Raw genomic sequence first — 26,561 nt, 5'->3', positions numbered from 1 at the left:
GAGACAGAAGTGTTGAGAGTCTCTTGGTTAGGCTAAAAGGGGTTAGAAACAAGGGTAATGTCATGCTAGGGGTCTACTACAGGCCAACTACCCAGGTGGAAGAAGTAGATGAGGCTTTTTTTTAAACAACTAACTATATCATCCAAAGCGCAGGATTTGTTGGTGATGGGGGACTTCAACTATCCAGATATATGTTGGGAAAATAACACTGCAGGGCACAGACTATCCAATAAGTTCTTGGACTGCATTGGAGACAACTTTTTATTTCAGAAGGTTGAAAAAGCTACCAGGGGAAGCTGTTCTAGATGTGATCCTAACAAATAGGGAGGAACTGGTTGAGAATTTGAAAGTGGAAGGCAGCTTGGGTGAAAGTGATCATGAAATCGTAGAGTTCACAATTCTAAGGAAGGGTAGAAGGGAGAACAGCAAAATAGAGAAAATGGATTTCAGGAAGGCGGATTTTGGTAAGCTCAGAGAGCTGATAGGTAAGGTCCCATGGGAATCAAGACTGGGGAAAAACAACTGAGGAGAGTTGGCAGTTTTTCAAAGGGACATTGTTAAGGGCCCAAAAGCAAGCTATTCCGCTGCATAGGAAAGATAGAAAATATGGTAAAAGACCACCTTGACTTAACCAGGAGATCTTGCATGATCTAAAAATAAAAAAGAAGTCATATAAAAAATGGAAATTAGGACAAATTACAAAGGATGAATATAGGCAAACAACACAGGAATGCAGGGGCAAGATTAGAAAGGCAAAGGCACACAATGAGCTCAAACTAGCCACGGGAATAAAGGGAAACAAGACGACTTTTTATAAATACATTAGAAGCAAGAGGAAGACCAAGGACAGGGTAGGCCCACTGGTCAGTGAGGAGGGAGAAACAGCAGCAGGAAACTTGGAAATGGCAGAGATGCTTAATGACTTCTTTGTTTCGGTCTTCACCGAGAAATCTGAAGGAATGCCTAACATAGTGAATGCTAGTGGAAAGGGAGTAGGTTTAGAAGATAAAATAAAAAAAGAACAAGTTAAAAATCACCTAGAAAAGTTAGATGCCTGCAAGTCACCAGGGCCTGATGAAATGCATCCTAGATTACTCAAGGAGCTGATAGAGGAGGTATCTGAGCCTCTAGCTATCACCTTTGGAAAATCATGGGAGACAGGAGAGATTCCAGAGGACTGGAAAAGGGCAAATACAGTGCCCATCTATAAAAAGGGAAATAACAACAACCCAGGAAACTACAGACCAGTTAGTTTAACTTCTGTGCCAGGGAACATAATGGAGCAAGTAATTAAGGAAATCATCTATAAACACTTGGGAAGTGACAAGGTGATAGGGAACAGCCAGCATGGATTTGTAAAGAACAAATCATGTCAAACCAATCTGATAGCTTTCTTTGATAAGATAACAAGTCTTGTGAATAAGGGAGAAACGGTGGATGTGGTATACCTAGACTTTAGTAAAGCGTTTGATATGGTCTCACATGATATTCTTATCAATAAACTAGGCAAATACAACTTAGATGGGGCTACTATAAGGTGGGTGCATAACTGGCTGGATAACCATACTCAGAGAGTACTTATTAATGGTTCACAATCCTACTGGAAAGGTATAATAAGTGGAGTTCAGCAGGGGTCTGTTTTGGGACCGGCTCTGTTGAACATCTTCATCAACGATTTAGATATTGGCATAGAAAGTACGCTTATTAAGTTTGCAGATACCACCAAACTGTGAGGGGTTGCGACTGCTCTGGAGGACCGTGTCATAATTCAAAATGGTCTGGACAAATTGGAGAAATGGTCTAAGGTAAACAGGATCAAGTTTAATAAAGACAAATGCAAAGTGCTCCACTTAGGAAGGAACAATCAGTTTCACACATACAGAATGGGAAGTGACTGTCTAGGAAGGAGTACGGCAGAAAGGGATCTAGGGGTTATAGTGGACCACAAGCAGAATAAGAGGCAGCAGTGTGATGCTGTTGCAAAAAAAGCCAACATGATTCTGGGATGCATTAACGGGTGTGTTGTGAGCAAGACACGAGAAGTCATTCTTCCACTCTACTCTGTGCTGGTTGGGCCTCAATTGGAGTATTGTGTCCAGTTCTGGGCACCGCATTTCAAGAAAGATGTGGAGAAATTGGAGAGGGTCCAGAGAAGAGCAACAAGAATGATTAACGGTCTAGAGAACATGACCTATGAGGGAAGGCTGAAGGAATTGGGTTTGTTTAGTTTAAAAAAAAGACGATTGAGGGGGACATGATAGCCGTTTTCAGGTATCTAAAATGGTGTCATGAGGAGGAGGGAGAAAACGTGTTCATTTTGGCCTCTGAGGCTAGAACAAGAAGCAATGGGCTTAAACTGCAGCAAAGGAGGTTTAGGTTGGACATTAGGAAAAAGTTCCTAACTGTCAGGGTAGTCAAACACTGGAATAAACTGCCCAGGGAGGTTGTGGAATCCCCATCTCTGGAGATATTTAAGAGTAGGTTAGATAAATGTCTATCAGGGATGGTCTAGACAGTATTTGGTCCTGCCATGAGGGCAGGGGACTGGACTTGATGACCTCTTGAGGTCCCTTTTAGTCCTAGTATTCTATGATTCTTCTCTCAGTATGCCTAAATCCTTTTAGTATTTGTAGGAATTGGGTGTGAGCATCAAGAAGAAGATAAGACTCATACTTTTTCTAAATTCAAAATGGCATTTGTTTTAAAAAGTGAATGACTGGATTAGTGCTGGCAATATTCAATTGCTTTTAGCAGTCCCACTATGTTCCACTCAGATGCCAAGGCAAGCTAGCTATGTATAGGACAAGAGGAGGCCAGAGACACTCTTATGGAGGAGTGTGCTTTGATCTTTGATGGTGCAATTTTGACTGAGGGTTTTTATCAGAGAAATCTATTTAGCATTCTAGGAGGAGTGCGCCTAGCTAAAAAACATGAAAGGGAGCTCCACATTTACCCTTTTTTCTTGCTCGAATCAGCAATTTAATGCCATTATGCATTATTTTGTCCATTGGTGAAAAAGCGCAAAAAGAAAAGAGACTCGAGTTGGCATTATCTTAGAGTTGAATTCAAAAGCCATTCATATCTTCAGACTGTCACAAATGTTAGCAAAACAAAAGGAAACCAAAAAGAGATGAGGTAGAAAGGTTCTAACATTTCTTAACTTCACGTCAATAGTAAATTGTCCCGTCTCTTTAGAACTTAATCAGCTTTGTGACCTTCTGAAAATAGAATGAGTTGTATCAGATTTAAATTTGTCCTCTATTTCCAGAAAATCCCCACCCCCAATTCCAGATACCAGACAGCAGCTCCTATTTTTAATAAAACATTTTAAGGTGTCAAAGCATACCACTTGTCTCATCTTAGGAGGTCCACAGACTGATGAGACATAATTGTCCAGGTTGAACCAAAGCCCATAACCTCTTTTCAATGTCAGTTCTGCAGGAGTAGGAAAACAGTTTGGGAAGCATTAAGTTAAAGTTTATACTTAGCAGATGATTGACTCTCCGGAGCTCGATCTTCTAGTGTTCGGTTTAGCAGGTCTAATACAGATCCACTATATCAAACACTGAGGGCAGCCTCTGCAACGGTATTCTTCCTTTTGCAAGGAGTAAGGGAAGCCAATGGAAGTGTTTGCTCCCATCAACCTCCAATTGTGTGAACACTGCCATGGTGGACTTCAGCTACTCATTTTGCATAGTTGGAGTTGTGTACCTTAAGCCAACCTGCCTGGTCTAATATAGACCAGGCCTAAGTGTCTTATGGGTGACTGTATATGAAAGTCATTACATTAGAGGACCCAGCTGACATACATAAAAAGAAGAGGACATTTTGGGGTATGAGATAATGTTTTTCTCAATTTCAGTTATTAACTTAACTAACAAACTGGAGAAGACTTAGATTGCACCCTATCTCCTGAGAGGGTTAAACTAGTACCAGGAAGAACACAAGTAAATCCCCAGGTAGAGAGCATTGTTCACCAGGGAGAGTGGTTCCAAACTGTTCTGTGATCAGTGTATGCTAGAAAATCTCCATTTCCTCCTCCCTGAAACACACACACACACCCCTCAGTAAAGTGGGAAATTACTGACCTTAGAGTAACTGATGAGCTTTGAAGTGCTGTCCACTCATGGGTACCGAGCACCCCCAAGATACAAGACATTTTCTTCTTACGAGCAGTCTCCGGTTGGTCTGCACATGCTCACACAATCCATCACACCCAGGCATAAAGGGCAGGTGGACCAACTGCCACTCAGTTCCTTCACTGGCCGAAATCTTGCAAAGCCTTCAGACAGGGACAGATGGATGGGTCATGGAATAAGTTTCTCTCAGAATTCTGTGAGAAACCGGTGCAGATAGAATCAAACTCAAGGTCTTAATCCTTGTCTTCAAAGTGCTCTGTGGCCTGGACCCAGGATACCTAAGAGGCTGCCTAAAGTTCTGTGATGAAGACTATTGTCAGTATTATAATGTAACTATTATAATGTAACTTTCCACAATAAGAATAAAGTTTATGTCTGCAGGAGACAAACCTCTCTCAGAGGCTAGTCCAAAACTCTGAAATGAACTTCTCCAGAAACTAAGGAACACGCAAATCTTGCAGCCTTCCTCTCCAAGTGAAAGACTCATTTCTTTGACCTTGCCTTGAAATTTATTGCAACTGGTATATTTACTAACTAAAAGTAACCCCAGTACACAAAACCAAAAACATAATAAAACAAGACATTTCACTGCATATGCTTCTCTCCTTGGAGAGAAACTAAGAGAACAGACTTATGAAAAACGTTATTCAAATCGTTTAATGCGCTGCTAGAAGGTGATCAGTTGCAGAGTAAGTTACAGAATAGATTGCTTTTGAGCTAGGAGATGCCCAGAGTTTTAGCTTGAAATGGCCCCTATGTTCACCCAAGAGATGGTAAATGGGGCCAGGAGTGACCCAAGGCCGGCTGTGGCAGCTGGCGCCCCAGGCGGAACGTGCGATTGGCGCCCCCACTTGCAGGGCCGTCGTCATCATCATTGGGCACCCCGGGCAGTGGCATCCTAGGCGGCGGCTGAGTCCACCTATAGCCATGGGCCGCCCCGAATGGGGCATATGTGCTTGACCACATATCCGCATAAGGAAGAAAGCCTGAGGGGGACCTTAGTAATAGAGATGTAGCCGTGTTAGTCTGGTCTTGCTGAAACCAAGACAGGACTGTGCAGCACTTTAAAGACTAACAAGATGCTTTATTAGGTGATGAGCTTTCATGGCCAGATCCTCCACCTCAGGTCAAATTGTGGAAGAAAATTGGCATGACCATATATACCAAAGGGATACAATCAAAAAAAAGTGAACCCATAAAAATTGACAAATCAGATTTTAGAACAGATCATCAATAAGCTCCTAACAAGTTTCCCATGGGGAACCTGGAGCTGTATCCGATACTCTAATGATGAGGTGAAGCCAAGACCAATAATTACCTTTGTATAGTCCAGTACAGTTTAAAAACTCTAAAAACACTGCATTGTTCAACAGCCATTAAGAAAAAACGGTTACTTACCTCGTAACTATTGTTCTCTGAGATGTGTTGCTCATGTCTATTCGAATGAGGTGTGCACATGCTGCATGCATGGATTCCAGAGGTTTTTTCCCCCAGTTATATCCATTGAGCCAGCAGGGAGCCCCCTGGAGTGGTGCTGACATATTGGTGCATAAATACCCCTGCTGGCCATCCTCTCCCTCCGTTCCTTTTTGCCAGAGTTCTCCAACGAAGAGGAGGTAGGTGGGATTTTGAATGGACGTGAGCAACACATCTCAAACAACAACAGTTCTGAGTTAAGTAACCATTTTTTCTTCTTCCAGTGCTTGCTCATATGCATTCAAATGAGGTGACTCCCTAGCAAAAACATAGGGAGGGCTAGCTCAGTGATTTGAGCATTGGCCTGCTAAACCCAAGGTTGTGAATTCAATCCTTGAGGGGGCCATTTAGGGATCTGGGACAAATCTGTCCAGGATGGTACTTGGTCCTGCCATGAGGGCAGGGGACTGGACTCAATGACTCTCAGGGTCCCTTCCAGCTCTATGAGTGGTATATCTCCATATTATTATATACAGGCCACTTTATATGACAGGCATTTAAGAGACCACAGGGCCAGAGGCTCATGAGTCTAGTGAGCACCAGATTGAGGTCCCACAGTGGCACAAGTTGTCTGACATGAGGGAACAACCTGTCCACCCCTTTGAGGAACCTCTTGACCATTGGGTCCACAAACAGTGTCCTGCCTCCCTCCCCCAGGTGAAAGGCTGCTCTAGCTGCCAGGTGCACTCTAAGGAAGGATGTAGAGAGGCCTGTCTGTCTCAAGTGCAGGAGATAGTCCAGGACAACCGGGATGGGTGCCCACAAGAGTTGCAATCCTCTCTGAAAAGTCCACTCAGAAAACTGTGTCCACTTGCCAGAGTACGCTGATCTAGTGGAGGGCTTTGTGCTTTCCAGCAAAGCCCTCCTCATCCCCTCCAACCACGCCTGCTCCGTTTCCATCAGCCACGGATCTACCATGCTGCCAGGTGGAGAGACGGGAGGTTCAGGTGCCATAGCTGCCCACCCCCACCCTGGTCCAGAGTAGAGACTCTGTATGGAGCCTGTTTTAGTTCTATCATTAGAAGGGGGTGAGGAGAGAAACAGGTTGAACCAGTCTTGCAGCTCATGCCTGGAGGGCACGTAGACTTTTGGTTCAGAGCTCTACCCTTCCCCACAATTGACTTTTCAGAGTCTAGAAGAGAAAGCCCTGTCCCTCCGAGATTCTCTACAATGACAGTGTTTACAATTCCTGTGTTTAGGGTTAACATGGTTTGTGACTCCACAACAGCCAAATTGGTTACAGTAGGCAAAACACCACTAACTGAATATCTGTCAGGCCTAAGCAACTGAGTGAACTCTATTTACATAACCACACCCAGGATTCCTTTCCTATTCCAGCTAACTGCATTGGAAGCATTGATTCAAGCCCTGCTTGCAAAGGATGACAACTTTGGAGTATAACAGGGGGCTCCAGCTTGAGGCGGGGGGGTCAGGGCTGTGGCAGAAAGGGCTTACTTTGAGTGGCTCCTGGTCAGCAGTGCAGCAGGGGGGCGGGCTAAGGCAGCTTCCTGCCTGTCCTGGCACCGTAGACCATGCTGCACCCCAGAAGCAGCCAGTAGTAAGTTCCCAGCCAATGGGGGTACAGAGCTAGTGCCCAGGGCAGGGGCAGTGCACAGAGCCCTGTGCGCCTCCCCCACCACCCACCTAGGAGTTGGGCCTGTTGCCGGCTGCTTCTGGGGTGCAGCACAGTCTGTGGTGGGAGGACAGGCAGGGAGCTGCCTTAGCACCTCCACTGTGCTGCTTTTCTTCCAGAAATTCACTCATCTGACATTTAGAAACTTTTGTCTAATTTCAAGCCTAGACTTGTTGGTGGCCAGTTTCCATCCATTTGTTACTGTGCCAGTATTGGCCCTTAACTAAAATAATTCCTCTGCTTCCCTACTATTGATCCACCGGATGGATTTATAGGGAGCAATTCTATCTCCCCCTAACCTTTGTTTGATTAGGTCAAGTTCCTTAAGTTGTCTTTGTAAGGTGGTTCTCCATCCTTCTCAGCATCTGTTACAGTTTGAACTCATCTTTCTTAAATACAGGAGTCCAGAACTACACACAGTATTCCAGTTAATGTTTCTCCAGTGCCTTGCATAATTGTTATTACATTTCCTTGTCTCAACTGGAAATACCTCGCCTGATGCATTGTAGAATTACATTAGCCTTTTTCAGGACATATTGCATTGCTGGCTCAGTCCTCCTGTGATCGACCGATGCGTTCAGGTCTATTGCCTGCTCTGTGGTTTCCAACTGATATGTCCACAGCTGATAGCAAAAAATCTTCTTGTTAGTCTTTAATAGCACTTTGCACTGTTAAATTTAATCCTATTTCTAACACTCCAGTTTTCAAGTTCATCCAAATCTTCTAGTCCGATATTCTGGCCCTCCTCTGTATTGGTAACACTTCCCAATTTTGTGTCATCTTCATATTTTATTAGCACACTATTGTTTTTTGTTCCAAGGTCATTAATGAAAATGTCCAGTCAGATTGGTCCCAAGACCCATTCTGGAGGAACCATTAGTAACCTCCATCTAGCCTGATAGTTCACCTTTCAGTATGACTCACAATCTGCCCTTTAATCAGTTTCTTACCTTTCAACTCCCATATTCATCTTTCTCAGTTCAACGAATAATTTCCCATGCAATATTCTACCAAATGCTGGAGTGAAATCCAGGTAGATTAGATCTATTAATGTAAGAATGTAAAACCTGTCATCAGCATTCCCTCTAAGTTGCACCAGAACACAGCTCCACATCCCTGCCCTGTCAGTCAGTTGTGTGCATGGAGCCCTGAGGCTCTGACTGGATGGGGCTGATTAATCCCCCATGAAGCTGTGCTGCCCCGCAACTGAGAGGGAGCACTGCCTGTTCTGGGTCAGACCAAAGGTCCATCTAGCCCAGCGTCCTGTCTGCTAGCTCCAGGTGCCCCAGAGGGAGTGAACAGAACAGGGAACCATCAAATGATCCCTCCTGTCACTCATTCCTTGCTTCAGTGTAGACAAAGTCTTACACTGATTTAAGTAAAGCAGCAATTCCCAAGCATACACAATCCCTGAGTAAGATATCAGCAAACCATAGATTTTACATGTAGTATTAAGAAATAAGCAACAAGACTTAGTAACAATTTGAATGGAAAAGAGACGAGAAGTGAAAGGTCAAAGATAACTATGGTCCCTGCTCTACACTAGGGAGTTATTTCAAAATAACAAGGGGAGCATCCACACTACCAAGCCCATTATTTTAATAAGAACTCCTGCTTTCCATGAAGAACTCTTTTTTCAAAGTAGCAGTAGTGTGGCCCTCCATTGCTGGTATTCTGAAATAACGACTCCCCAGAGTCAGAGTAATTACTCCCCAGTGCTTCCTGGGGCGCTAAGTCACAGTAGTGTGCCCACATTAACAGAGCCTGCCTCAAAACTAATTGTCAGGCTTTCCTATAGTGTGGACATGGCTATTTTGATGTTATTGTTTTGGGAGTTATTATTCTGGAATAAGTGATTTCAAACTAATTTCCTAATGTAGACACATCCTGAGAGCACTGGTCTGGGGAGTGAGCAGGATTCAGAACTTTCTAGTGCAGTGGCAAGAGAGAGGAAGGTCTTGGGTGGGAAAGCCTTTTGTGTACAGGCTGCATAGCGGATTAGTGGTCTGTGGGTCCCCTGAATAAGCAGGATGGCTCCATGGACACCTTCTGAGACTTGGATGAAGGAACCCCAATAGTGTCCATGGGCAAAGAGCTCCTAAAGGAGAGCAGCGTGGAGCAGCGTGGAGAGTACATGGCCTACAGAAAAAAGAGTTTGGTAAGTCCCAGCCATACCTCACACAGATGAGCCCAGGTACAGAACTGACTGAGGAAGGGGAAGCCATTCTCCCCTCCCCATGCTTCTTCCAACATGGCCCCTGGATGCATGCAGGCACGGAAAAAAGGAATTGCCTTTTGGCAGAGCGTTATTGTAAAGTGTGCACTGGCAGTCAAATTAGAGACAGCTGTAAGCATTTCAGAACTATGACCAGGGCTCGAAAAATAATGCAATCTACTCGTCCGTGGTGAGTAGATCACAACCTGGAAGAGCCGGGTCGGGCGATATGCACATGCGCAGAACGATCTGCGTATGCGCAGATCGCCAGGCAGTGCAGCTGGCGAGCGGGGCTCACTGCAGTTTGGCGAGCCCTGACTATGACCATGTAATTATTTCTCGAGGTAACCTTTTTTGCAGGGCAGCAATATAGAATTTCAGCCACCATGAAGCAACGCACTTGCAAATGCTCAAATATCAGTTTCAGAGTATTCAAATACAGTGCAAGAAATATTTTAAACAATGTTCTGAAAAGCAAATAAGTGCACCAGTAAGTGTCATTCAGACTTCGTGATTTTAATGAATAAACAAGAAAAATAACCCTTAATGTAAACACTGCAAAGGACAATGCTTTGGTTTTCCAATCCAAGACCAAAACAAATCACATGCATGCTGTGCTTGGATTCGAGGACAGACAGCGGTAGAAACATATTGTTGGCTATGGGGGCTTGGTTTTGTTTTTCCTGGCAGTGCTAAGCTGCTCTGACAAACCTCTTGCACTTGTGGTGTTCTAAGTTTATCTACTTACACACATGCCTTTTGTCCTCTGGCACAACTGTGGATAAATCTTGACCAATGAGCTCCGGATACACCATTGTTGCCATCAACGTGACGGAATACAGGCCAGGCTGACAAGATAGTCGCTGCTCTTCCCCCCCCCCATCCCCCATAGCCCTTCAGACCATCTTACGTGCTTTCGCTGAAGCATAGGAGAATCTCGGCCTCACATCAAACAGACCAAGGTGCCCCATCAACCCTCATTGCTGGGACAATCTCATGTACCAGCTATTGAAGTCAACAGAGAACTGCTGGACAATGAGGAGCATGTCCTGTGCCTTGGAAGGCATCTCTCCACCAAAGTTGACATTGACACGGAAATCCAGCATCGCCTGAGCTGTGCAAACTCTGCTTTTGTCTGCCTGGGATGAAGGGTCTTTGAGAACCAGGACATCAGTGCCCAGACAAAGCTCCTTGTGTACTGCTTAGTGGTTCCAACACTGCTGCATGCATGTGAAACATGGGCAAGCATCACCTGAAGGCACTTGGACAATATCATCAACGCTGCCAGAGGAGAATCCTAACTCTCCCGGGGAGGACGGGCGCACGAACACTGGTGGCCTGGAAGGGTCGAACATGGCCAGCACTGAAGCCATCACATCCTCTCCCAGCAATTTGGCTGGGCTGGCCGCGTGCTCTGCATCCTGATCGGCGCCTCCCAAACAGACTCTGATTTCCAAGCTGAATGAGGGACGGGGGAGTGTAGGAGCCAAGCGAAGCTGTTTAAGGACATGGTGAAGGCAAATGTGAAAAAGTTTGGCCTCAGTGTCGACACATGGGAGAGCCTGGCCCAGAACCATCCCCAGTGGTGAGTGGTCATCCGCGAGGGGGCAGCGTGATTGGAGAGGTTCCGTTGTAGCACAAACGAAGAGTGGTGGCAAAGGAGAAAAGCGGCAAGAACTGCTCTGCGCCCCTCCAGTAGCCACCAGCACCTGCCCCCTCTGCAGTAAGACCTGCGGCTCCGGAATCCACAAACAGGAGGGTGACAGGAAGACACCCCACATTTATTGTTATTACAGGAAGACGTCCCACTCAGTATTGAGTGCCCGCTGAGAGGAGTCAGGCTGACTTTTGCAGCTGCCTTCTCTGGGTCTTATCACTCCAGAGGGTAACAGTCTGAGCCCCAATCCCTCCCCTCCTGGTGGATTTAGCAAATTTGCGGCACACATTTATGAATTTGCAACATTTGCGGTGCACTATACTGATACCTAGTGCCTGGGCCATGTAGCATACCACCTCCCCACTGCATGCAGGTGCAGGCTTGGACGTGCATTCCCCCATGCACTGAGCTGCTGAGCAGTCCTGAAGAATGCAGCATAGAGGCAAGTCTTACCCTTTTCCTGCGTTTATGGATATCTTTCTTGGCAGTTTGTATAAGGGTTTGCCACTTAGCTTCTCCTTTCCACTGAGCCTTTAAATCCATCTTGTTTTAGCAGACAGAGCCTGCAAGGTCCCCATCTCAGCGCGGTGACCCACCTGGATCAGGTGAAAGACGAAACGAAAAGGGAGACACGTTTTCAAGCCGTCTTCTGGGCTCAGGGTTCACAAGAAGCAGTGAGTAACAGGTAACCAGCACCTGGGAGCACCACGGGCAGAGGGGGCTGCTGCAGCCCCACTTGGTGTCCCTCCCCCAGGTCTGCCTGAAGCTGTGGTGACGGAGGCAGCCCCTCCACAGAGATCAGGAGCCTGTGGCGCGAGCTGCTCTAGCCAGACCCCAGAGGGCAGGGTGCCAGGCCAGCCCCCTCGAGCAGTCCCTGTGCCCATGCCCCTTGAACTGATTTAAGGCAGTGATAGCCCTGTGTTTAGCCATTTAACCCTCAACGGGATTTCACACCCCTTCCTCCCACACCTCACACCCCACCCAGAGCCCTCACACCCCTTCACTCCAACCCGCCGCCCTAGGCTTCACTCCTGCGTGTAAATCATGCTGTGATGTATCGCGCAGCCCCTCCACATCTGTGCACACAACAAAATGCATTCCGCTCAGGGGTGGGGAAAAATGAGGGAAAACTGACGATGCTCTTCTGTTTTATAAATATTCCCCGTTGCCAGCCATCAGAATAACAACGACTGAGGCGGGTGCTACCGAGCCTTGTGTATTACTCTTTGTTCTCCCACCGTGAGACAGGATAATTACCTTGCCTGAGTCTGCTCCCCGTCTATTTTTAGACATTGATTTAAGGCCCTTATTCCAAGCTGGCAGGGAACAAAACAAAAGCGAAGCAGAGGGGGGCAGAATTCAGGCAGGCTCTGTTAAAGCACAGATAAAATGCAGTGTTTAATAAGCTCTGCTTGATACAGCTCTCGCCCACAGCACAGTGCATACAGTGGTGGTCGCATTACAGTGAAGATAGTTGTGGCAGGGTGGTTGAAGAGACTCAGGGATGTCTGGAGGGCTGGTTAGTGTAAGCACTTGCTGGCTGCGTGCTGGATGGAAGCAGCTGAATTTTGAGAGTGCAATAAGAGAAGGGGTTAGAAGGCAGATATGTTGGCTGGCAAAATACATCGTCTGCGTCACCCAGGAAATGACGACAGATTCCAGGGGCACTTGCAGCGAGGAGAAGGGCCTCAGGGCAGATCCAACTGTCATCCACGTAGCCACATTGCCTCTTAGGGAGGCTGTCGAGTGTGCACTTGCAGCACCGTCTGCGCTTGAAGTCCCCATTGCTGACCACACTGGTGGGACCGGTGCCAGGGATGACGTAGGCATCAGCCGGTCCGGAAACGGCACTGGTGCTGCCATCGTCAGTGCCAAAATCGATGCCGCTATCAGTGCCAGCACTGAAGCTGGGGTTGGTGCCGGCATCGGTATCAGACCATTTCCATGCTAACTGTTACTTAAGCAATGGGCTTAAATTGCAGCAAGGGAGGTTTAGGTTGACATTAGGAAAAACTTTGCAACTGTCAGGATGATTAAACACTGGAATAAATTGTCTAGATTGTGGAATCTGCATCACTGGAGATATTTAGAGCAGGTTAGATAGACATCTAACAGGGATGGTCCAAAGCAGACTTTGAAGAGCTTAAAAAAGATCTCAAACTAAGTGATTGGGCAACAAAATGGCAAATGAAACTGAATCTTGATAAACGTAAAGTAATGCACATTGGAAAACAATCCCAACTACATGTAGGAATTAAAAAAGGGACAGAGAATATTTTATTGCTCTATATAAAACCATAGTACCCCCACATCTTGAATACTGCGTACAGATGTGGTTGCCTCAGCTCAAAGATATACTGGCATTGGAAAAGATTTAGAGAAGGGCAACAAAAGTGATTAGGGGTTTGGAACGGGTCCCATATGAAGAGAGATTAAAAAGACTTAGAAAAGAGGAGAGTAAGGGGGGGGATATGATAGAGGTCTAGAAAATCATGACTGGTGTGGAAAGAATGAGTACGGAAACATTATTTACTTGTTCCCATAATATAAGAACTAGGGGTCACCAAATGAAATTAATAGACAGCAGGTTTAAAACAAACAAAGGAAGTTTTTCTTCACACAGCCAACCGGTGGAACTCCTTGCCAGAGGATGTGGTGAAGGCTAGGATTTCCACAGGGTTCAAAAAATAGTTAGATAAATTCATGGAAGTTAGGTCCATCAATGGCTGTTAGCCAGGATGGATAGGAATGGTGTCCCTGGCCTCTGTTTGTCTGGAAATGGATGTCAGGAGATGGGATAACGTGATGTTTACCCATTGTGTTCACTCCCTCTGGGGCATCTGGCATTGGCCACTGTCAGCAGACAGGATACTGGGCTCGATGGACTTTTGGTCTAACCCAGTATGGCCGTTTTTATGTCTAGATGGTGCTTGATCCTGCCATGAGGACAGGGGACTGCATTTGATGACCTCTCGAGGTCCCTTCCAGTTCTATTATTGTAATCTTTCAGCTGTTTGTAGATGAATTTCTTAATTATTTGCTCTATTATCTAACCCTAACCCTTTCCTGACACAGGTTAAATTGGTTGATTTGTTGTTTCCTGGGTTGTTCTTATTTCCCCTTTTATAGATGGGCACTAGATTTGCCCTTTTCCAGTCTTCTGTGATCTTTCCAATCTTCCATGATTTTTTAAAGATAATAGCTAATGGCTCAGATACCTCCTCTATCAGCTCAAGTATTGTAGGATGCATTTCATCAGACTGTGATGACTTGAAGACATCTAATTTTTCTACGTAATTTTTAACTTGTTCTTTTCCTTTTTTTAACTTCTGATCCTACCTCATTTTCCCTGGCATTCACTAAAAATGGAAACAAAGAAGCCATTAAGCACTTCTGCCATAAACACTTTTTCTGTTATTGTTTCTCTCTCCATTGAGCAATGGGTCTTGGTAACAAGAAAACATTATACAAATCTATTTGAAGCAAGAGGAAGACCCTTTATTTTGTGTTGGGCCACTGCCATTTTCAATTCAAGGAACTCCCTTTGGTCTCGTCAGCCCAGAGTGTTTACTATGGATAGTGTTAGTGTTTCCAAACTAAGGCGTGTGGGCAAGCACACATCTTAGAATGGAATTAACTTGAACAAGCACTCGAGGAAGAACATGGAGGTGACGCAGTGCACTGGAAGGACATTCAGGTAATCTCTGAGCATTCTAATTCATAGGATTTTATGAGTCACATGTTCCTTGTGGAAGGGGGGCACAAGGAGAGGCTAAGGTGATGATTTTTGCGGTTTGCAGCGTATTAGGGCATCCACTGAAAGAGAAAATAGAGTTACTTGGCAAAATACAGCAGACTTTGGAGAGGGGAAACATAGTTCAGAAATTAAAAGACCAGCTGTGTGCTGTCTCAGCAAAGCAGTTAGCTCTTCTCTGTAAGAGAGGGGCATTGGAGAGAAAATTAGAATGGAGTTAGTATCAAGCACCAGAGGCTTGGGAAAAATCAGATTATTGTTAGACCTGCGCAGCTGCCAGACTGAAAATGTTGGACGACTCCAGAGCTCACACTATTATCACGCCAGCAGAGCCGTGCATGTGGTTGCCTCAGCTGGAAAATCATGCTTGTAAATGAGAATGCACTTTAACAGACTGGTTTGCAGAAGATGGCTGGGGAAAAAGTGGATGATTCTGTAGAGAAAGCTCATTGTGCCAGGTTTGAAGTTTGTGTCATGGTTAGAGCACAAGCCTAGGAGACAGGGCACCTGAAGTCTATTCCTGTTTCAGTAAGTGACCTTGGGAAAGCCAGTGTGTCGGTGCCTCTGTTTCCTCGTGTATGAATGAGGGGATTGACTCAGACTGTACCGTGCACTCCTGTCTCTAAAGCAGTTGAGATCTGCAGATGAAACAAGAAAAATGAAAACTGATGAACAATTTGGCGTTTGCAGCCAGTCTCGCCCCATGAAATGTAGAGAAATGGTTTAGAAAAAACAGACTTGACATTCCTGCAGTGCCAGACCTGAAATTAAGCCATTCAGCATTGTGTTGCTGTGTCATGTTCTCAAAGGACAAGAAAAGTCATTAACAGCAATGGGGAACATAAAATCATGTATTTTATTTAACATAAAATGAAACATTAAGATAAAATATACATTTATCCATGTGCTGAAGAACTATTGTATTTTACATTCATTTATGAAGCAGGTAGTTTTACACGGCAAAAATAAGGAGGGAGGGGAAGATGAATTTAATCTGCAATAAGACATAAGCCACAAAACAGGCTTTTGCTTTTCAAAGTGCTAGCTTCTATGGACACACGGATCTCAGCGAGAGGATACAAATATGCTGGTTTTAGCACTCTTCAGATCCTTCTTAATGCTGGTGAGAAGCTAAGGTGGAATCTTATACAGCAGACCCTAAAGCAGACTTTTACAATTATATTCCATTTGGGGAGAATCAGTTTACTAGGATGAACTCTGCCGATCTGAAAAGCTGCAGTATTGTGGATCAGACATCTCTCTCCTGTGACTGCTGGTTTAATGGAATTGACCCATGAAGTTTTTTTAAATGCCTGGAAATTGTGTCATTTCCTTATTAAAAGAGGAGAGTGAATGACAATAAAATCATTGTTCACTACAAACTTACCACTTTTCTATGTTTGATTGCTTGATGCTGCTAGTTCACAAAGGGACTATTTCAGAATGCATCAGCTGTCAGACCACTTCCCCGTGTCAGGGCTGTGGTTCAGCTGTAACGACTTACTGTACAAGGCCAAATCCAGGAATATTAAACTCTTGGCTCAGCTTTTCAAGTAGAAACACTATTCAGCCTCTGAGAAGCACAACTGAAAGAAATCCAAAAGGGGACAAGTCGGCTTCTGAGTTTTAAATGGAGCAGGAAGGGATGGGAGCTGCAGCAGTACCAGCAGGCCTAGGAATGTTTAGACAAAGTGCAGCAGATCAACACACACTCACTCTATATTTTAAATATTAAAATATAACAGCTTTAATTCCAGCTAAGGATTGTGGTAACTTCCAACTTTGTTCTCAAAATTTGTAGTGTCACCAGAATCCTGAGATGGATTAACACCCTTTTTTATGTAAAATATAATAATATATTATATACACACATACACACTCTAGTTATATATACACATATACGCACGGCGTACCTTTCTTATAGTGCAACTGTTCAGGGTGAAAAACCCTTTGAATGTGCAGATTGCAATTCATAGAAAGATAAAATGACTACTTAAAAACGTACGTGTGTGTGTGTGTGTGTGTGTGTGTGTGTGTGTGTGTGTGTGTGTGTGTAAATAATGAGTTGGCTTGTTTTGGGGTGTTTGGAAAATATTCTTAACAATAACAAAACCGTCTGAGTTTTATTTAACATCAAACCCTTAACACAAATCAAGTATATTTTTGCATTCAGGTTCCCTCCCCACAAACCCAGATCACAAGTTACTATAAACACTATTTGTGCTTGAACGCTGGCAAATACGTTGGCTCCAATTTTGTGTCTGTGTCACCTTCGTGCACCTGCTAGATTCTGGTATCTTCTGGCAGCCAGAACAGCCAGAGTGCAGAAAGTTCTAGCCTGCTTCCTCCCTTGCTCTCAGTATTGTCCCACACCAGGGACTGAGAGAGTCAATCCTGCCAGCCTGATGCCACAAGGGGAAGATTTGCTGGCTGTACAGCCCTCTCTGTGTGTCTATCTGTCTGTGTCTCTGTGTGTAGTTGGTGTTCAGGGGACAAAGGAAGGCCCAGAACTGCGGCCGTTGGTCAAAAGGGCAGCAACTGAAATGTATTGTTCCTGAATAGTGCTTTACCAACCCCATCCAGCACTGTCTTCAGAGCTCTCCTCTAGTGTAACAAACCAGACCAGACCGATCTGAGATGTAATCACTGGGGGGTGGGGATGGATGTGACAAATGTCTTGTGAACTTTAGCCTACTCTTGTAAGGTGCATTACTACCTCAGCTGCTACTATGTCAGTGAATGCAGAGCATTTCACAGGTTTGGGCCTATTCTTAGGTAAACTGCACTGGATGTGCTGTAAACAATGCACATGTGTTATTGCCAATTGTTACTGTAGTCTGCAGCTACTATCATTTCCCCTCCAAGCAGAATTTTGTCCTTTTTACATTCATATTATCATTGTGATCTTGAACCTCTGGGAATTCTCGTATCCAAGTTTCAGTATCTTGGAAACACCATTCGTACAAGGAATGTCACCAGCAGTCTCAGCAGATTTACTAGTGCTTCCCTGTAAGGAGTTTTCTACAGATCCTGCCCAAGTGCACTAGAAGAGACCCCATTCCGTCTTCCAGTAGTGACTGAGGGCACCCATCACCCTCTAGTGATATTGGACCCAAAGTCCTACAAAAGAATATTTGCCTGAGAGTGTTTCCTTGAAATACCCAATATAATGAGGCTCGTGGCATACTGTAGGCACGCTCCATCTGTGCTATCAGAGTATCACACAAGAATCAAACATTTGTTAAAACCCTCCCGGTGGATTTTGATGTTAGTGGAGTACCTTTGTATTAGTGTGTCTCTTTGGCAGTGGTTGTATAAAGCTCCACCTCAGCTCCTTGTCTTCTCACCGTGGATTGTTTGGGTGTTTGATGCAAAACAGAATAGAATATACATGGACACACAAACAGGACACGGGCCCAAAACAAATTTCTGTGCTGAATTTCTAAACCAGCTAACCTATTCCAATCCATTCTTTGCTGCCATCTTATGCGCTGCAGCAGCCGCACGTGCTGCAGTGCCAAGAGGCAGTGCTCCATCTCTCTCTCTTTTACATTAATATGTAGGCAGGAACTCCAACCAGCTCAAATATTGTAATACAATTAAAAGGTAAAATAAACGAATATAGGAAATACATACAGTATATTTATATACATATTTATTCAGATACTTAAAATTCTTATGTAAAATATGATTCTTCTATATTATTTGTGAAAAAATATGACTTAAAATGGTGTCACCTTGATTTTTCTGTACATACCCTCCATTCCAATTTAAGTCCCTTTAAAAAGGCAAAATACAGACAAAAGTGTATCTTCTAAATCACGGTTACCAGCCTTGTGGCCAAAACAAAATGAAAGAGCCCTGGTAAACACTATCGGATTGCTGTTTTAAGAATCCCCACTTTTATTGCATTAATGGAAAACCCAAGTGCTTCCAGTTCCCCTGCCAGGGAAATTGTCTTGGCCCTGCTGAGAAACTGCACACACACAATACCCTGTTATCTCTAGTTCACAAATCTTCCTTTGTCATTTTTACACAAATATTAAAATATATATTACTTAAAATATATTACTGTAAGCTCTTAAAATCAATCTTTTTTTGTATCAAACGTCTACTATTAAAAAAGTAACAAAGAAAACGCATCATCATCCTAGCGACTGCCTGAGCCATTCTCCACCCCGCCCCTGGGGGCAACGGGACTTCAAGTTTTAACCATACTCTCTTACCCATGCTAGTTTCATGTGCTTCAGATTAATTGAGGGTAGTTTCCAGAGCTGAGAGATGCCACAGGCAATAACTTTCTAGCGATGCCCTCCCTCCCCTTCCCCCTCTGTGATAAAAGCCATGCAAAAGGCAGCATGCCACACCTTGTCCTCCCACCTCCCCTGGGACAGTCACGTTTTCAGAATTGATCTGCAATTTTGCATGTTCCACCTGATGCCATCGGCCTGATTTTGAAAGGTGCTAAAAACTGGAATTGTGGACACAGCAGAATCCAGGCCCTAGGATTGAGGTATCTTAAAACTGGCGGCTACTTCTGAAAAATTGGACCAAAACAAATGAATCCAAATGAAATGCGGAAAGGCTTCCTCGCTGAACTGTAACAAACTCAGCCACTTCCAGTGACTGTGCCCAGCACTGCAGCCTTCACTCACACATGCATCCTTGTTTTCCACAGGACCACTTGCATGAGTGAGTGAGTGAGAGAGAGAGAGAGAACTGGCCCATAATGCTCTTAGTGGCTTCTAGAACAATTTAAGTGGACTTAATTTAAGCAGTAATAGCCAAAAGTGAGCAGATCCCCTGGTATTACTCATCTGTCCAATAATTAAACCTTCGAGGAAATGGCTTCCTTTACATTTCTACTGATGGGATCCATCCTTTACTCAGTATCAGTTTTTTCCTTGCATTTAAAAGGAGACATTGTCAACTTAACCTTAGAACAAGTTTCCTTCCCTATTACCAATGTGCTCTCAAAAACGTGAAGATAATTTCTACAATTCCATTTACATCTCCATTCGTGGACTGTGCCCCTATCAAATATTTCTTTGCACTGAACAGTGAAATCAAACTGATCAGTTTCACACTCTCATTCTCATGTTGCAGGGCCTGAATTGCAATCCAAGCAGGGGAAGATACGAATCTGAATAACTTTTTCTTGTGGCAATTTTTATGTCACAAACATTGCTTTGACATTAGGCATTGTAAAATATTGTGAGTATTCCATTTTTACATTGGCATTTATTATAAAGTGCTATCACCACAATATCTGGATGCCCAGAGCCAAAGATGTTATGTCTCAACTACTCCTCATGTCCCTTGACTCTCAGTAGCCAATAGCAAAGAGTTATTATTTTGCTAAGGGAAACATTTTAGGGGCAGGTGATTGGAAAGAACTGGGGCTGAAGGGAGCACTGTCCGCACTAGGACTACTCACTGATGAATATTCCTCCTCTAGCCTCAGGTTCCCCTATCTGAACCAATGGTTATTCCATCCCCCGACCGTGAAATGCGCAAATCTGTCCAGGTTTGGGCAGGCCTGTTCTTGTTGGAACTTTCAGTAATCCAACCCCCTTTATTTCTACTAGCTACCTACCAGTTCAGTGCCTGCCAGTGAGTCTATGGGTACTGTTCTATCACGATCCAGATCGAGCTTGTTGAATTGTGCTAAGCTCAGAGCCGTCCAACCAGGAGGATTCGTTACACTGGGAAGAGGCAGCTACTACAAAACTATTGATGCAACCAAATATAGCTAAGGCACTAACTGAGCTGTAAACCTCTAGATCACCATCTAAGAAGATTATAATGACCACTAAAAAGGAACGGAGTCCTACTGATATCTTAGTGGTCGTTACAAATCCAAACTGGACACTTCCTAGATCTAGTTTCCTTCTTGCTATGAAAGTGACTCTAAAGTAATTCAGTTCCTGCAGTAGTATTTCATGCAACAGCAGCTATTTATGACTCAGAAGCAGCATCACACAGAGGGAAATAGGTGTACAAAACATGGGCAGTCAGACATGCAAATACCCACTGAGGTGATGCCATGAATTTCAAGGGAGTTGAGGGGTAGAATCAAAGTTAGGGGCTCTGCTCCTATTTTAAAATATCCAGCTGAAAATAAAACTGCAGGTCTTTTGAAGTGAAAATTGCAGCAGACCTAAAATCCCTGCCAACACAACCAGGACCACAAGCCGCTTTATTATGCCAGTGCCTTCTGCTCCCTTCTTATGAGGCTTGTCACCATGGACAAGTTATACCTGTGTCAATTTAAAGACTGATAGAATTATACCAATTTAACTTCCCCTGGAAGTCCCTAGTAGTGCTTATCCTGACATCACCCAGTTTGAAACAGGAGCCATGAATGACAGTGGGCACTAGCATCATGAGCTGTAACTCATGCAGAGACCCTGGGGGGGAAGGGGGACGCGAGGAGGCCTAATTTGTGTTTTAAACAGGGCTAAGTCGAAAGAACTAGGTATCCTTTAGTTCGAGCCTGCACTCTACGCAGGGGATCTGTAGCATGGCATGCTAGCGCACACTTGTAACTTATGCCCTGTAGTCTGAATGGGGGGGCTTGCACAGATCCTGCCCAGCACATCTATGACCAACGGGAGACCAAAAACTCACTATATAGGCTGGATATCGGCTGATCTTATGAGACCAAATGGCAGCCCAGCCAGGAATATGATCATGAGTTTTGTATGAAGGCTACAACAATTTCTGACCAGGATTAGGAAGAGGCAAGAAAGATACGTACACGATTATACTAGTATAACTGGTAAAATTTTCCTGAATAGACAAACCCTGAGATAGCAAGGAAACAGAAATAGCTCTCTCTCTGTGCTTCAGCAAACAGGAGTCTTGTTCATTTTACTTACCAGTTGGCTGTATGCTGATCCCACAATGTCCATCTGACACTGTATCCCATAATTTAAAAGATGCTGCAGAACTGAGTCTTGCACAGGAAAGAGGAAAACTAGAAGTACTGCATTACTGCCCTCACGGGCACTTGCTTTGGAATGCACTAGGCCCATAAGACAAAGGTGCCCTTTGAGACAGAATACATGGTTTTGCAAGGCAGAAGCCAAAAAGGTTCTTTTTCTTGATTTGCTTTTTTGCATGCACACCAGAATCACTAGCTAGAGCATCTGGAACGTGCCAACTGGGGGATGTTTGCTTACTGGCGAAATGCTGCCGACAGTGCACTTTCAGAAACCAGGGGTGTTGGTGTTAACTCTTCTGCCGGGGAGTGATGGATTTAAAGATATTTACCTATGGAAAAAGAGGGTACATACCGCCCCCTCCCCCCAACAAATTCAGGATGAGCAAAACTGAAGATGGGCATATAAAATAGTTCATGATATTTCACTGCTGACTATCTTGTGTGGAGGGTGGCAAGGAGAGAGATTGAAAGGTCAGGCACTCAACTTGCTCATCAACAAGCTGCCACCCGCTGTTGGCTAAAATGCACTGTGCACAGTCATCTACATTGCCTGTCTCTAACAGCAGCGCCTTGTACACTTTTTCATGTGTGAATACATTCAAACTGGAAAAAGCCCAACCTCAGAGGACTAGCTAACGGGTTATCTAATGATACCCTATCAGCTGACTTGTCGGTATTGCTTCCTTTTAAAAATATCTTTGGATTAACGGTGATCTGTGTCCTTTCGGCAAAATGATACAAGAATTTCTATCTAATCAACGTATTCCTCTCTCAAACCGAGACAACATGGAACTGGCCTGATGTTCTTTATTGGGAAGAGGATGCTACCTACAGATAACCTGGTGCTTTGATATTGTGAAATGGGCGCTGGAGCATACTGCCCTTGTGCACTGTGGGAAGGCATGGGCATTCCAGTACTCTACTGGCCAGCCATATACTCCTGTTGCTGAGACGATGGTGCTGTCATCTCTCTTCAATTCTGATTACTACGTTTGGGAGACACTGAATATTAATGCTCTCGAGAGTGAAGGGTCGATATCACTAGCTGCAACCTGGTATTAGGTAAGCCAGCCCTGGGTAATCGTCTCACACGCCGCTTCGTCAGTGATCCCCATCTACTTCTGCCAGTGCTTCTCATTCTTGGCTTGTGACATCTACTGTCAAAATCTGGGGTCTGAGTAAAAACTTGGGATCAGGCCAAAGGATTTGATGTTTTGATAGTTGAAGAAATGTCCTTTTGGGACAACAAAGTAGCCACCCAACCATAGTGTCCCATGCTTCACACTTAGCTAGAGCTAAGATCTTCTACGCCAATGAGCCTATTGTGTTAGTAGCCATGACATGCTGCCTGGAAAGCTGCACGTCTGAGGGTGTCACTTAGTGCATTTAACTTGTGCAATAGATGGTCATGTTTGATGGTTGGAGACACCCCACTGCTAACATGGTAATGCCTAGGTAGCAGGTTCCTGACACAGGTCTCCTCCAGTCACTGACAGTCACTAGCTGTGCTTACTTGAGTTTTTGGAGATGACTACTACTATAGGTTGCCTTTCCAATCTTCCAAAAGTAATTGAGAACCAAGGTATTGCCTTTGTATGGACAATGTTACTGTAACCGACGAGTGGGAAAGCAAACAACGTGCAAACAAAAATCCCCAGCTGCTATTGCACAACCCTCTTTGGCTTCCAGAAACGTAGAGTCAGGGGACAACTGGTAAGCGATCAGCATTAATGAGCCGCCACTTCCCAATCATGTGAAAACTAAAAATGGAGCCAACTCTGAACTGATGCTCCTTACCTCAGAGTTCTGTGCCAGACAGTATAAAGGCCTAATCTTCATCTCTCGGTTTTTAACTTTTCCTGTTCTTCTCTTTTGCAATGGAAAGACCTGGGGGCTAAAGTTTGGCTGGAAGTTCTCTCATCAATACAGAGCAGACCTAAGGCTAACCTGGAACAGGGACTGACAGGAGGTGTGGCTAATGAATCTGCAATACAAGTCAAACATTGTCTCCTAAAAGATAGAAAAAATAATTTTTAAACAAAATAATGTGACATATTTACATGATTCCTTAAGTGCAAACTCTTGTCACGATTCACAGAGTTGAGTTCGCTTAGACTCACTATACAACAAGGTGCTCTTTCTTCCAAGAAGAACGCTGCTCTGTATTCCTGATTCAGTGACGTGTCTGTGCAAGGCAGAAAACGCCTCTTTCTTCAGGCAGTAATTTCTGAAGGAGGCACAAAACCAGGCCGCCTTCCCCTGTGGTTGCGCATCTCAGTTACCGCACTACAAGGCAGGAGACACAGAGCTTAGAGGGGCCAATGCAGTCATCATGGCAGAAGGCACCACAACCCTTGCACATGATCATGGCTTTCAACCTGCAATAGCATTTTGAAGGTGAATCCTCCATGTTGTCATCACCAAAGGCTTGAACCGGGATGGTCTGATGGTGGTTGCCAGGGTTCATAGCCGGGTTGGCGGGAATCGTGGTTACAGTCACAGAGAAAGACATGACGTTTCCCATACTACTGGCCAACTGATTGCACTCGGACAGCCCAGTCATGAGGGACCCTTGGCTCACCTCTGGAGAGGTGGACACATTTATGGTGCCGCTGTAACGAGGACCAATGAGCTGTGCGGCCGTGTTTCCGTATTGCTTTGGAGGGTGCGAGGGGGAAAGCAGCGGAGGCTGCTGCAATGCAGAGTTTGCAAGCGGTGCAGAACTGCTGTAAGCATGAGGGTCACCATGCATCGGTTTCCCTCTCATCGCATGCGCCACTTGCTGCTGGGCTGCCTGAATCAAATCTCTTGCTAATGTGGTTCCGTCAAACACTCGGCCCCTGGGGAGCTGGTGAACACTCTCCGGCCTGGCTGCTGTTTGCTGAGAGAAGACTGCCTCTTCCTTGACGTTCTTTCCAGCAGGCAGCCAGCAGTCTGAAGAAACACTGACACTGTGTGGTGCCTGTTCTCTTCCATGCTGGCCAGAAACCTGAGAAACCAGGGGTTCCTCCTTTACAGTGATATGTCCATATTCATCACCAGTGCTCTCGTCATCTGCATCTCCTTCATCACTGCTGCTGCCATTCCCCGTTATTTCTTCACATTCCCCACATTCTGTTTTTGGATCATCAGAAGGATCATTCAGAAACAAGCGGTTCTCAGTGTTCACGGACAGACCTCTCCTGAAACTCTCTGAGCCGCGGCCGTAGGTGGAAATATTCAGCAGGTAATGGCCAGACATGGCAGGCTTGGATGTCCTCCTTCCCATGAAACCCAGCATGAATTTCTGACTGGTGGAGCTGTTGTCTAACTGGAAACCTGAGTGAGTGAGGCTGAGCTGTGAGGGCTGCAGGACTGAGAACAGATTCTGCCTCTGGACCTGCTGGATAAGCGTCTGAAGGATCTGCTCTTGAGAGGCCTTGTCGAGTGCCTCTTGGCACTGGTCAGTACTAGTGCCCCTCAGGTCCTTTCCTGAGAAGAGGGGAAAGGCCTTTGGAACGTGATGCAGCTGCCTGTTTGGGAAAAACAGCTTTCCAAGTTGCTGCATCGCTAAGTCTGATTGTCTGTCACCATGTTCCCCACCAGAGCCATTCCCGGCTGTGCTGGTGGCCCTGGAAAACACCGCCCCTTTTGACTCATTTGGAGCTAGTGGGACAGTTTTCATTTCTACTTTGGTGAGAGGCTTAGGCATGATTAGCTCCATTGGGACATCTTTCCCTTGGAGCAGCTGGGTGACCAAGGGGTTGTTAGCAGGAATACTGGAGCTCGTCTTCAGGAGGGGCCCACCTGTGCTCATGGGAGCTAGAGGAGCTGTAAGGCGAGGGGTTACTGACAAAGTGCTAACAAAGGAGGGAGGAGATGTAGGAGATGCTACCACAACACCAGCCTGAGTTTCTGAGGTTACGGCTGCCAGCGAAGACAGAGCGGGAAGAGGTCTGCTCATGGGAATACTTAGGCTGGTCCCTTCGGTGGCAGTAAGTGCTGACTTGGTCACATTTTTGTCAACACCTGCTCTGGATACACACACATAGACTGTGTCATCCCTGACAGGTGGTGCCCCTGAGATCTGGCTTGGACCTGTCAGAGCTGAAGGTGCTTTCTCTTGTCTCTCATTACTGAGAGAACGTACGAGGCTTGAGCCAGCAGATGGTCTGGACGCCTGGCTCACAGTCAAGTTGGGAGGGCCCACTTGTGCTCTGTTCATTGTCTCTAATGCTGGTGGGGCTGGTGCGACTGACTCTCTGCCTCTGTCACTGATTGCCGTTCTGGACTGTACCGCGGGAGTCGGCTGTAGTTGTGCTCTAGAGTCACTGAGAGGTGATGCGCGCTCTGTGGCCTGGGTCGTCGCTTGGGAATGGGTCTCTGAACAATGGGGAAAAGGCCTTCTCGGACCTCCCCTGCTTCCAGCTCCTGCCAGTTCCAGTGCACTGCCTTGAATTCCAGTTTCATTGGTTCTACTTGTTGCTGTACGACTCTTCTCCTCTCCTCCTCCCCCTCCTGGGCGGCTGCCACCGCCTCCCGGACCAGGCCCTGGGATGGCTCCCCCATTGGAGGCTGCGGCGGCTGCAGCAGCTGCTGCTGCTGCTGCCCTCTGGGCCTTGGCCAGCTGTGCTTTTGCTTTGATGTCTGCCAAAGTTCTGGCCCCTGTTCTTCTGGGACTGATGACTGAGGTTGGAAAGCAAGCCCTGGGAGAGACCTGGCTAGCAAGAAATGGCATAGGGGAGATTCTGGAGACAGGAAT

The 26,561-nt window shown here is 45.3% G+C and overlaps 1 protein-coding gene and 1 long non-coding RNA gene across 8 annotated transcripts in view; one reads left to right on the top strand and one right to left on the bottom strand.

The window, feature by feature from the left end:
* LOC142827713 (uncharacterized) overlaps positions 1-16,923 on the top strand; it is a 22,647-nt gene extending 5,724 nt beyond the window's left edge. Inside the window, exon 2 of the long non-coding RNA XR_012902415.1 lies at positions 1-16,923. This exon is cut by the window's left edge and continues 4,655 nt beyond it. This is a non-coding gene — a long non-coding RNA (uncharacterized LOC142827713).
* ASXL2 (ASXL transcriptional regulator 2) overlaps positions 16,137-26,561 on the bottom strand; it is a 191,505-nt gene continuing 181,080 nt past the window's right edge. For all 7 annotated transcript variants that reach the window (XM_075923201.1, XM_075923198.1, XM_075923200.1 and 4 more), the window contains one exon: positions 16,137-26,561. In XM_075923201.1, the coding sequence (XP_075779316.1) occupies positions 24,099-26,561 (2,463 nt within the window). In that variant the 3' untranslated portion in view covers positions 16,137-24,098.

This window comes from Pelodiscus sinensis, chromosome 3 (genome assembly GCF_049634645.1).
Source record: "Pelodiscus sinensis isolate JC-2024 chromosome 3, ASM4963464v1, whole genome shotgun sequence".
In the NCBI taxonomy this organism is placed as follows: Eukaryota; Metazoa; Chordata; order Testudines; family Trionychidae; genus Pelodiscus; species Pelodiscus sinensis.
The sequence above is the reverse complement of the archived record's forward strand: the minus strand, read 5'-3'. Positions and strand labels throughout refer to the sequence as shown.